General features: G+C 45.7%; 1 protein-coding gene across 1 annotated transcript; it reads right to left on the minus strand.

Moving 5' to 3' along the window:
• Window positions 1–667: 667 nt before the first annotated feature.
• On the minus strand, window positions 668–10,354 carry PPP1R14D (protein phosphatase 1 regulatory inhibitor subunit 14D). The gene is made up of 5 exons (XM_005143935.3): window positions 9,982–10,354; window positions 7,457–7,918; window positions 4,274–4,369; window positions 4,029–4,061; window positions 668–1,492 (listed from the first exon to the last, which is right to left on the minus strand). Exons 2-5 carry the CDS (start codon window positions 7,637–7,639, stop codon window positions 1,424–1,426), a joined length of 381 nt encoding a protein of 126 aa, XP_005143992.1. The 5' UTR covers window positions 7,640–7,918; window positions 9,982–10,354; the 3' UTR covers window positions 668–1,423.
• Window positions 10,355–12,553: the final 2,199 nt, after the last annotated feature.

Raw genomic sequence — 12,553 nt, forward strand, 5'->3', positions numbered from 1 at the left:
CAGTTAGAAAAGCATGTGAACTTTCACACAATCTGAGTTATCTTGGTATAATCAAGAGGGCAAAGTTCCTTTAAAGAGACATTCTTACACAGTACATGCATACCAGACATTACAGCCTTATACGAGCAATGGTGCTGACAAACAGCAGAGTTAAGTGGCAGCTGTTTTAAAGAATGGTAAATAAAAGCAAGTATGATCTACTATTTTTAAGACCTAAACAAAAAGAAATTGCTGTGATGGCCTTGCATCCACCTTTTCCTTTTGCACCAGTGAGCTGAGAAATCATCCAGCACTGGCCACATCTTGCTTTGTTACCGCTGCTGCATGAGAGCATAGGGGCAGGACATGACGTGAGAGTCTGCTCTGCCTGAGCAATCAGCCTCCATTTGCTGTTATAGTTCCTAGCCACATGTGTCAAGTTACTGGCTTGCTGAGAGGCTGGATGTAGTTTCCTCTGTATTTTTCCAGCCACACAATATTGTAGCCAGAAGAGTTTTTGTAGCAAGACAATGTGTCCTACTTCATATCTGGTTTGTGAGACCAACCTGTCTGCAAAAGACTTGCTCTGAGATGCTCCCTGCAGGGGATTTGAGAGCAAGTGTTTTCTCATTTCAGTTTTTCTTTAGTGTCTAAAAAGAGAGCAAAAGCAAGCAGTGCATGGCCGGTTTTCTCTGGTTTAATATACAAAATAAGCATTTTTCCATTTCTAAATGATGACAAAAATCATTCCCAGATCTTAATAGTTTAAATGTGTCTTCTAAAGAAGCAAGTCCTAAATTCCACAAAAAGGAAAAACAGTCTCTTCTATTAACCTTAGCAGTTGTTTCCCCTTAAGTAGATCAGGTGCACACATTTTCCTTCCATCCTACCATGTATTTTCTGTCCAACCATCGGGGATAACAGAGGCTTAATAAGACCTACAAAGTACGTGCAATGCTGTACAGTCAGGTACAGCAGTAACAGGCAGGAGATCACAGCTGGGTCCCAGTCAGACTGAAACAGGGTACAGCTTAACAGTAACTGATTTTCCATGTTGATGAATGAGTGATAACCAATGCCTTGTTTTCCTTGCAGTGGACGGAAAGAAAGAAGTCTTGATGAGCTCCTGAGAACTGTATTCAGTGCTTCTCAGCCAGCATGGAAATTCCTAGAAGAAACTAAAGGAGGGACATCTTGGCCTGTTCCCCAGGTTAACATGCCCTTTAAGAATCAGGAATATGTACAGTCTAGCTCCCTGCTGTATGCGTAGATCTGGGATGAGCTGAGACTTCAAACCACTGGTATGAAGTTCACAAACTTGGTGATGTTTCCTCAATAACAGTAAGTCTTAAACATATTCTGAAGTGATGTTGCTGATCCTGGGTTTTGTGGGGAAGATACATATTCCCTTGTGACCAAAGCTGGGTGTTCCACGGGGGCAAGGTCATTTCTTCTGAGGATTGGTGACTCTCCGGAGACCTTTCAATCGACTGAGCAGTTCTGTAATGAAGTCCTAGAATGAGAATTGGTTGAAGAATGTCAGTTCCAGCACTCACCAGCCCACAGTTTTCTATGACACTTGCATTATTCCCACATTTGCCTTCATGCTGAGCAAAAACCAAAATTTTAGCTTAGGAAAGGAGACCTTTGCATGGATGAGAAGGATCTAAAAGCCCTTCTATTTCCCTTCTCTTGTCTCCCTCTGGAGCAGCCATACTTTTTCATCAGGAGCCAGCCTCCCCTTTCTTCACAGATACCTGCTCTTTCCACCTTGAGATGACATCAAGATGCTGTTGACCTCTGTTAGGTTCCACTGCTTCCTGTTGCCACCATTACCTCCTGCCCACTCCTGCAGCCCTCCCTATCTAGGACAAAGCAAGTTGTCCCTCTTGTAGAACCTGTAAAGCTCCATGTTGTACATTGCAAACCATCTCGAAACCATGCCAATTCTACAAGGAAGTGGCTGGCAGAAAAGAGGTGGAGCAAAACACACATAGGACTAATGATAACCTGGAGCAAGGGCTGAGGGCAGGCAGAGCAGATAGTTCAGCAGTTAATGGAGATAAACCCCAACTACTTTGCTGACACAGTCAAGGACTATGAACTAAACTGGACCATCTGGTTATTCCAAGCAGAAGTTAATGTGACTAGAGTAAATTTTACACTTTGCATGCCAATGTAACATCGCCATAATGGAGTGTGCAAGCTTTCTTCACCCAAAGACAGAGCTACATGTCCTTGTAAGTAGGCAAGGTCACTGGAAGTACTGTAGCTCACCATCTGTGCTGTGAGGAAGCACAAATAGGCAGAAAGGAAGTACAGCTTCCTCACTTGGGTGATCAGGGATTGCCTGCCACAGCATACCCTGGAAATAAATACCTAGGATCATATGTACCTTTTCAGTCAGTCCCTTCAGAGGAAACCAGTTTATTTTCACGTGAGACCTCACTTGGAGTATTGTGTGCAGTTCCGGTGTCCTCAACATAAAAAGGACATGGAACTGCTGGAACAAGTCCAGAGGAGGCCATGAGGATGATCAGGGACTGGAGCACCTCCCATATGAAGACAGGCTGAGAAAGCTGGGGCTGTTCAGCCTGGAGAAGAGAAGGCTGCATGGAGACCTCAGAGCAGCCTTCCAGTATCTGAAGGGGGCCTACAGGGATGCTGGTGAGGGACTATTCATCAGGGACTGTAGTGATAGGACAAGGGGTAATGGGTTGAAACTTAAACACCAGAGGTTTAGATTGGACATAAGGAAGAAATTCTTTACTGTTAGGGTGGTGAGGTACTGGAATGGGTTGCCCAGGGAGGTTGTGAGTGCTCCATCCCTTGTGGTGTTCAAGACCAGGCTGGACGAAGCCTTGGGTGACATTGTTTAGTGTGAGGTGTCCCTGCCCATGGCAGGGGGGTTGGAACTGGATGATCTTAAGGTCCTTTCCAACCCAAACCATTCTATGATTCTATGATTTCCTCTTTATGCAAATAGGCTGCTGTGATCTTCCAAGGGGACTGGATTCAAGATCACCAGGGTAAAAGTACATACATTTGCTAACGAGGCAGCAGTATTTGTAGTTAGCAAGTACCATGCTGTCCACAATACACTTTCAGGGCTCATCAACCAGTAGAGCAAACTCCAGTTATATCTCTGGGAATGTGGGGTTCTTGCCTAAGACCTGAAATTTCCCTATTGCCAGCCTTGTCTGCTAAATACTCGCTAGGGGACTCTCTGTAATGATCACTACAGCAAAGTTAGATTTCAGTGATGGTTGTGTATCCACCTCATTTTCTGTATGTTCATCATTGTACAGCTACATAGGCATGACAAGATACTGAGACCTATGAATGATGTCCAAGCACATGCAATGCATGTGACTGAAGCAGTGACTGGGGACCCCATTTTGCACAGGTATGCAGTACAGCGAGGGCAATTGTTGTGTGGTGCATGCACCACACTGCAAAATATTGGGTTCCACTCCTTTGGCCATTGTGACAGCTTGTGGGAGTTCTTCAGCTCTCTGACTCAAAACCAGTAAACTTCACATGGGAAGAAAACCAAACTTGAAAAATGGATTTATATAGCCACTACTCAACAATTATCTGCCCAATCCAATCTGAGGGCCATCTTTTGTTCTTGTCACTCATTACAGTGGAGTGGTTTAAGCTAAGAATGCTTTTAGTTAACAGTGTGCAAGATGGTTATGTGAGCTGTAATCCCCAAATATGGATTTTCTACACTGAGGTCCAAATAGTAACTCACCTTGGTCAGGTTAGGATGCCCAAAACATGAAATGGACTTTCTTTGGTTGTAAGGTGTAATTTCTTATTTGCTTCACTGCTCTGCCCTCAGCTCATTATGTATATGATGTAGATTTACATGTCTTTTTCTAACACAGCAGAATAAAGCAGCAAAGACTTTCCACTGGGAATTAAATGAATTTGCAGCATTGTGTTAGGCACAGGAATACTGTGGCTATTCAGTGGAGCAGCAACAATGACACACTCTCCCAGCACAGTATAACATATGAGTTATATGAATGTGCTTCACTCACCTCTGTTGGGTTGGAGCACTCATGGAGGATTTCCTAAAAGCAAAAATAGGGAGGAATCATTTCAGTATTCTATGAGTTGATCTCCCCTCTCTACAGAAAGGATATATAATTTTAACTACATTTGACATGCTAAGGCACAAGAAACCATCATGCAACACTATATACATATACACGTAACACTATATACACATACATGCAACTACTTCTGAAGGAAGTCCTAACTTAATGTCCCCAGTCCCTCTGACCTGTAGTTTTAATTTCTGTTCTTCATTAGGGACCTCCAGCAGATCTTCAAGATCAATTTGTGGCTCAGGAGCTGCTGCCTCTGTCTCCTCTCTTAGCTAAAAAGAAAAAAAAACAACCCATAGTTAATCTTCAAACTTTAAGAACTCTGGAGGCCATTTTAAAGAAGGGAGCAGCTTTGTCCTCCTTGCTTTAAAGAAGAGAGGAAGAACTAGTTGCATAGAACTGCTGTGCAGTTGAGATCAAGATACAAATCATCTCAAAATAATGAGATTCTTAGAGCACAGATTCCTGTCCCTCTCTGGTGTCTGCTACACCTGCACATCCTGATGTACATGTTCTTCGTCTTTTCCCACCCCAACACTTGATACCACTGCTCGGTGGGGAAACCCAGTTGACAGAAATCCAGTGGCCTTAATCTTAGAGAAGTACAATTAATACAAGGAAATTAGGCTAAATACATTCACATAGTTGGGATTTATACTAAGGCTTTTTGCAGTTATGGAGAGAAAAACAGTAAGGCTTTTGAGAGGCCTAATAATAATTTGCCAGCTTTCTCTATCAGACATGAGAGGGGTATAATAGTCTTCTTTAATGTAAAAGAAACCCCAGGCTTTGGTGATCGGAGTAATAATCTTGTCATCCATGGGGATGTTAGTTGAAGCAGTTTAAACCTGATCACAGATATATTTTAGGTCCACGTGTCCTTACCAGACTGTATAAAAAGCAGGCTGTGGTTTTCAATGGATTTGCAAAATAATCTTTGACAATACAACACTAGCGATATTGTAACAGTAATCAGAATAAGGATATTGATGAAACAACATAGTACCTGATTGCTGGGTAGCATTTATGGATGTGAATGTAAAACATTGCACAATAAAGGCAATACTTATGGAAAAAAAAAAGAAACTTGTTCTCTGATACCAAGGCAGAGATGAAGTAGAAAACCTTTGTTCACCTTTGTAATGCAACTGACCTGATAGTAAGTAATAAACCAGACTTAAATATATTGTATTGCGACCGATACAGCATTTACTCTTACAAATAATAGTTAGAATGTGACTGTTCAGACCAGGTGTTGATCCAGCTTGACTTTGGCTAAGAAGCAAAATAGGCAAGGAGAGTGAGAAAGAGTTGGAACCAATGGGCTTTTGGGTCCAAGTATGGATGGTGTTATGGCTTCCATGAGCAGGGAATCATCTTGAAAATCAAAATTGTCTCCTGGTTCTTAGTTTTGTTGCAGAAAGCCTCACGACAGTGAATAGCATATCATTCAGGTTATCTGTATCAGGAGGCAATGCTTGAACTAACCTTGCTGCAACTGAACAATTGCTGCAACCTGCTGTTCATTCTGACTCTGGAGATGGACTTTTCATCAGGGACTGTAGTGACAGGACAAGCAGCAATGGGTTTAAACTTAAACAGGGGAAGTTTAGATTGGATATAAAGAAGAAATTCTTTACTGTAAGGGTGGTGAAGCACTGGAATGGGTTGCACAAAGAAGTTGTGAATGCTCCATCCCTGGCAGTGTTCAAGGCCAGGTTGGATGGAGCCTTAGATGCCATGGTTTAGTGTGAGGTGTCCCTTCCCATGGCAGGGGCTTGGAACTGGATGATCTTAAGGTCCTTTCCAATCAAACCATTCTATGGTTCTATACCTTTCCTTTCTAGAAGTGTTTCTTCCAGGAACCTGTGTTTCTGGAAGACACTGAGGAACATTGCACTGCCCAGGGCAGGTGGAGCTAAGGAAGAAGCAGACTAAAAGACAAAGTAATGGAAATCAATGGATCCAAGGAAGTTCACACTAGCATGGCAAACTAAGTAGCCTTGCCACAATTAGCAGGACCTGCTGGCACCTGGGTGATTACAAGTAATTTACTGTGGCACATGTATTTAATTGAAGAGATCTTGTGTAACCCCCTGTTGTACCCTATTAACAATCTCTGACCTGGCACAGCATCATATTGTGTAGTTCCTGACAGCATATCTCTTCGGTTGGCCCAAATATACCAGGAAGTTGGGAAACCTGTTGTGCAGGACTGGTGCTAGCAAAGGCAATCTGCTGGCAATTGGTTCCTGTAAGGGCATTTCTGGATTTTGCACTTCTGGCTGCTGGGCTTTTGTAGCAGGAAAAAGATATGCCCTTTGGGCAGCTACTTTGAAGACAGTGAACAGCTCTCAGTTCTCAGAAAACCAGAAGTGATAACGTAACCTGACTTGGTTTTCTGGCACCTTTACAAGTGCACATCTGTAGACTTGGGCAAGTAAGTGAAGCACATGAGGATCCTCATCTTGGATCACATTACTGGTGGTACCAAGTGCTTTCATCTATCTCAAAAAAAAAACTCACACAAACCCACATGTCCTCTTTAAAACCAGAACAGTTTGTGAAAGAGTGAGATGTTCTGTTACTCAAAGCAGCAGCCATTCCCATTGCTTATCTCTGGCAAATGTTGTCAGGTAGCTCAGTAGAGGTAACTCTGTACTGAGCTACTAACCAGATAGATCCAGGGAGCAGTCCTTTAAATGCCAATGCAGGCAGGTCAGCAAGTGATGCCATCACTGGCACTTATTTTGACCAACAATCTCTCACCAGGACAACCACTAGCACCGCACAGACACACTGAATGTTGCCTGACTGACTGTATGTAGGTCATGTGTGTTTTCTGCTCCTATGTACACTACATGATCACAGAATCAGAGTCACAGATTGGTTTGGGTTGGGAAGGACCTTAAAGCTCATCCAGTTCAAAACCCCCTGCCATGGGCAGGGACACCTTCCACTAGACCAGGTTCCTCCAAGGCCCATCCAACCTGGCCTTGAACACTGCCAGGGATGGGGCAGCCGCAACTCTGCAGCTACAGGTACAGCATTATCCAAAGTGCCTCATTCAAACAGCAGCTACAGCTATGCTATTGTGACCAAAGGAATAAGGCTACACTAATAATTCTAACCCATCTTGCTTAGCTACCGCTTCCAGCAAAGACAGTCTGTACATGTAGCTCAGCAACAAGCAGCATTCCAGGTCCATGCTGTAGCAGGTGGCAATAAGATACCTAACGAAGACTGAAGATGAGGAGCTACTTGCAGTAAGTCAGAGCAAGCACACTTCTGTCCCAGCGCACAGGACACTGGTCCCATTCACCTGATGAGTAAGGAGCTGATCTGCCCCAGCTACTCACCCGGCACTGGTACAGCTCCTGCAGTTGGGTGTTGATCCATTCCTCTAGATCCAGCCAGCGCTGCAGGTCTTTGCGGTTGTACTTGATGGTTAACTTGCCCAGTTTCCTGTGTGATGATTCCTCCTCAGGCTTCTCTGGTGTCTGGAAAGTCACCCGGGGCAGTGCACTGGAGTTGCTGGCCATGCTCACCCCTCTGACAGCAGAAACTCCTTCCTGTGGGCTCCTTTTCTCTGTCTCCTTTAACCAACCCTTCTCTGCAACCAGTGGCCCACAGCACAAGCTAATCCCAGATGCGGAAAGCAGGATGCATTGATGATCCCAAGGAGACAGATGGAGGAGACCACACGACCAGGGCAGCAGCCAGGCTCCGCGGGCAGAGTTACAGCAGTGGAGTCTTGGGTTTCACCGTGGGCTGCGCTGACAGGAGCAGGGAGGGAGGCAGAGGAGTTGTTGTAACTACATCTGTTGTTAAAAGAAGCCAAGTGAACCAGGGAATTGATGAACCAAGGCTGTTAATATTTAACGCAAGGCAGCTCCAAGAGGTGGGGAAGAAGGAGGTTTTCTATTACTGCTTTCCTACAGGCATAACTTAGGTGCCTGTGCAGTTCCGGAGGGCTGATCCATACATAATGCATTGAATCCTGCTGTGTTCAACCTTCTGTAAACTACTTTGCTGCAGGGTTTAGCTCCCATTGAAACGGTGTAGTTGGCATTTTCTGGCTAAAGCACAGGACCCAGCACAGGTAAGAAGCGATCTGGAGTCAGGTGGCTACAGCCACTAATACTAGGTCAGTGACACTGAAGCCACACTTGGGCTCAGCAGTCCTGTTTGACGTCGTTCTACAATGGGTGAATCTATTCCAGCTTTCTCAAAGGTTGCTGTAGAAACCCTGCTGGCCTGAATTTGAGACCATTTGAGCAAGGGGCTTCTGAGAGAAAACAAAGTACCTGTGCTCTTCTTAAATAAACCAGGATTTGACCTGATGATACTGGAGGGGAAGGCCTGCCTAGGGACACAGCACTATCTTGTCCCAAAGAAAGGTACTTACCATAAACAGGCTTACCTGCTGAAGCATCATAAATGGCTGGTTTACTATGTCTTATCACTGCCGTGTTTACAATCTCTTTCTTACTGGAAGGTGGGTTAAAGGTCTGCAGCGTTATTGCCCTACATGTGAGCAGCACTGTTCAGAGGAACACAGATCAGGCTGGCTGAGTTTATGGTGTGCTGGAGCACTGCAACACCTGCATTCCCTCCAGATGCTGTATCACACAGGCTCCTTATTTATCCATTCCCAGAGCACTGCCCAGGGAACACATGCAACAGACAAACCAGCTGAGACCCTCCATCATGAAGCAGATCCACCAGTCCCAGTCTCATGATCTAAGTGGAAAAAGCAAGTGTCTGCTGCTCCTGCAAGCCAAGGTACTTCCAGGTAGGAGACCAAGAGCTAGATACACCAAAGGAAGAACAACCAGCCCTTCTCCCACTGACAGGTACTGCCAGGCAGCATGGGAATTCTGCAGGGAGCAAAAGCTTCTCTGTACCATAGGATCATATAATGGGTTGGGTTTGGAAGTGGTACCCAGTTCCCTAGCCAAAGCCCAATTCCTGTGCCCAGAGGGATGGTGGTACAGCCAGCCAGCAACATGTTGTACACAGGCCATTCCAGCCCTTCTCTTCATCCTGCAACTCAGCAAAAAAAAAAAAAAAAAAAAGCCTTTTCTGATGGAACATTCCACAAAATACTGATCCTGAAACTTGCTTCCTCATTGGTGAGGGATAAAGTGTTAAAGTGTACCTGAAACTGATACCATCTCCTCTGCTTTTCATAGCGTCATAGAATCACAGAATGGTTTGGGTTGGAAAGGACCTTAAGCTCATCCAGTTCCAACCCCCTACCATGGGCAGGGACACCTCACACTAAACCATGGCACCCAAGGCTCTGTCTAACCTGGCCTTGAACACTGCCAGGGATGGAGCATTCACAACTTCTTTGGGCAGCCTGTGCCAGTGCCTCAGCACCCTTACAGTAAAGAACTTCTTCCTTATATCCAACCTGAACTCTTTTCAGGCACCCTAAAATTCCTACTCAGAAGACAGACAGCAGGTATTTAATTTAAGCAGCTTTATCCACTTTTCCTCACTTGGCTTCCTCTAATCTTGCTCCTGAAATTGTTGTGAGAGGCCCAGACCATACTCAATGGGTGCAGATTCTTCAGAGGTTCTCAAGAGTTAGAAACCTTGCAAACCCCACTGAACACCCTCTAGTGTGTTTACAGCTCTTGGCTTTTCAAAGGTCAGTATCTGACCAAGCATAGGCAGATTCTCACAGGGTAGCTCTGGACCAAAGGACACTGCCAGGAGTCAACTTTTCACCTCCAAACACAAGTGCTCTATTTTGGTGTTCAAGGACCAGAAGTTTTAACAGGGAAAAACAACCTATGTTTCTTTGGTCCCAAGAAACCATGACAAGCTGTCATTAAGACCAGAGAAAAATAACCAGACTTAGAAGAGAAGTTACCTGGCTGAACTCTGGTGCAGCTGAGCAGTTCACTTCGACTCTGTGAAAGATGAGGTTTGCCCTGCTGATCTTCTACCAGCACAGTTGACCTCATGAAGTGCAGGATCCGGAGGTCACAGGATAGGTTTGAGGAAGAGGGAAAAGGGAATATAACCTTCCCTAATGGCTCTTCAAACACTTTGAGCCACTGTTGACTTGTAACCTCACTTGAGCATGAGCAATGCACTGAGATACCACGTCTGAAAAGGTCCACGGGCAGACTCACCCCACCGTCTCTATTGACAAGGTAGTGAGTGGAAGCCAGCACCCTTGTGCTGCTCTATCAGTGTCACCCTACAGTGGAATAAGACATATTGAGGGTGATGTCAGAGGCTTTCTCAGGCAACTGCAAACAAAAATGAGCCCGATTACAGGATGTTCATCATACTGCTTTGGCTTAGATAAGCTTAGTCATGGATTATTTGTAATGAGAAGGTGGCGACACAGGAATAAAGGTTTACAGATAAGGTAGGCCTCCTCCAGCAATAAACTATTTTAATGTATCATTAAAGCAAGAGAAAGAAGCAAAAAATGTGCAAGATCACAGCCTGAGGGTGTGGTAGAAAATCCATCAGGCACAGGATAGGGTGCCTCATACAGGCTAAGGGATATTGTCCCCTTTGAGGAAGACAGCATCTCCTATGGGTGCACCAGCCATCTGCCAGTGCTGATAAGTGCCAGTGCCACCAAGCAAGAAGAAGCTGTATAACTCTGCACACTGCTGCACCCCATCCTCTCCTCTTCTTGCTTCACATCAGATTCTGGTAGCCAAAGGGGCAGGACATTCACCATTGTGTCTGGACATGCACACTGGGGGGATCTCAGAGATCTCGGGCACAGCTTGGAGACAGGATCTTATTTTCAACCTCCTTATCTCTCATAGCCTTGAGCACACAGCCTGGACCAAAACTTGAGGAGTGAACACACATACTTGGGCAACTAAGTCATCTCATTAGACAACCTGTTTGTTCACCAGAGCTGTGCACATATAAACTCCAATGGGCCTCCTGCTGCAGTTGCTGGTGATTGTGCCCTCTGCAAACCCGCTTATGGAGTGAGTAAAGGGGGTTAACTGCAGCCAACACGTCCAAGTGTTAGACTGAAACACTGTGCCTCAGTTTCCATGCGTGTCACCTGAGGCTGCTGCTCCTCCTGGGGAGGGAGGTCTTGCCTCTGAAAAGGAGGGGGGATTCCATACTGTGAAGCTGGGCTTTTGTGACTCTCTATGGCTCCAGAGAGGGCCACCAAACCAAGATGAGCACCTGTGCCATGGTACCAAGCAGCTGTGACACAGATCCAGAGAGCAGAGCACAAGTGCATGAGGCAGATCAGTTACACTCCTGCGTTCTTGAAGCTTATAATGTCCATCCCACACCTGTGACCTAAGCTGGTGCTTCTCTTTCCCTCTGAGCTGATGACTCTGATGTGTACTCAATAATTCAGCAGGGCCCCAGCTCATCTTTCCAGAGATCCAGGTCGGCCCATTTCCCATTGAGTACCAGCATAGAGAGGGATGTTTCCCTTCAAGGGAAGCCACTCGCCACCTGGTTTAGAAAATAATCACTTTCCCTGTGGTTGCAAACATGATAGTTAACAGGGGTTACACCAGGGAAGACAGCAGAGGTGACTGTACCAGCACTGTGTTGACACCACAAGGTAAAGAGGCTCTGCACCCTCCTGTGACCAGGAACAGGCACAGAAAACAGTTGTGCAGAACAGAAAACATAGCCAGGACTGGAGATATAAAGAATCCAGAGCCCCAAGCACAGCATACACCCCTCACCCCCCCCCCCCCCCCCCCCCCCCCAGTATCTTGACATCCATCATCCACTTCCACAGCAGCGTGGAAACCAAAAAGGCTGCACTGAAATCTAGGCAGAGGAGGGAGCACACATCATCTCGTGCCTTCAACTCCTGGAGACTTAAGGAAGCAGCCAGGGGTTTCCAGCTCACAGATTCCCTACCTGAGCAATGCTGTACCTTCTCCTCAGCACACAGGACCATACCTATTCTTCAGACAGGCAATCAATAATCAGTCTTACTCCTCTCCCCCAACAGTCTCGCCCTTCATAAGGCAGTGAGCAGTGAGAAGGAAGAATGGCAAGAGACAGAGGAAGACATTTCCCAGCTCAGTATTTGCCTGATCAACTCCAAATCAGCACCTCAAAAACCAGGCAGGTCTCAGCAACAGAGAGAAGAGGTGAGAGGAGCTGGCCTGCCTGCCCTCCTGCCTCTGTTACTGGCAGGCAAGTGAAGTGTGAAGGGTAATGGCTCAGCACCAGCTGAGAAGGGTAAATGAGAACTAGCTGTACTTACTGCTTTGGCACAGCAGGACCAGTGAACTCTGGGCTCCCTTGTTGTTTAGGCAGTTCTGCTTATCTGTCCATCCTCAAACACTCTGTAGGTAGTGGGATCAGTAAGCATCTTCATTGAAGAGGAAGCCCCCCTCCCCTTGAGTACACGTGTGAAGCTGCCAGCATGGATTAGATGCCAAATGGATTATCTGGGGATCTTGGAAAACCTGTCCCTGTTG

The sequence above is a fragment of the Melopsittacus undulatus genome, chromosome 4 (assembly GCF_012275295.1).
Source record: "Melopsittacus undulatus isolate bMelUnd1 chromosome 4, bMelUnd1.mat.Z, whole genome shotgun sequence".
Taxonomy (NCBI): domain Eukaryota; kingdom Metazoa; phylum Chordata; class Aves; order Psittaciformes; family Psittaculidae; genus Melopsittacus; species Melopsittacus undulatus.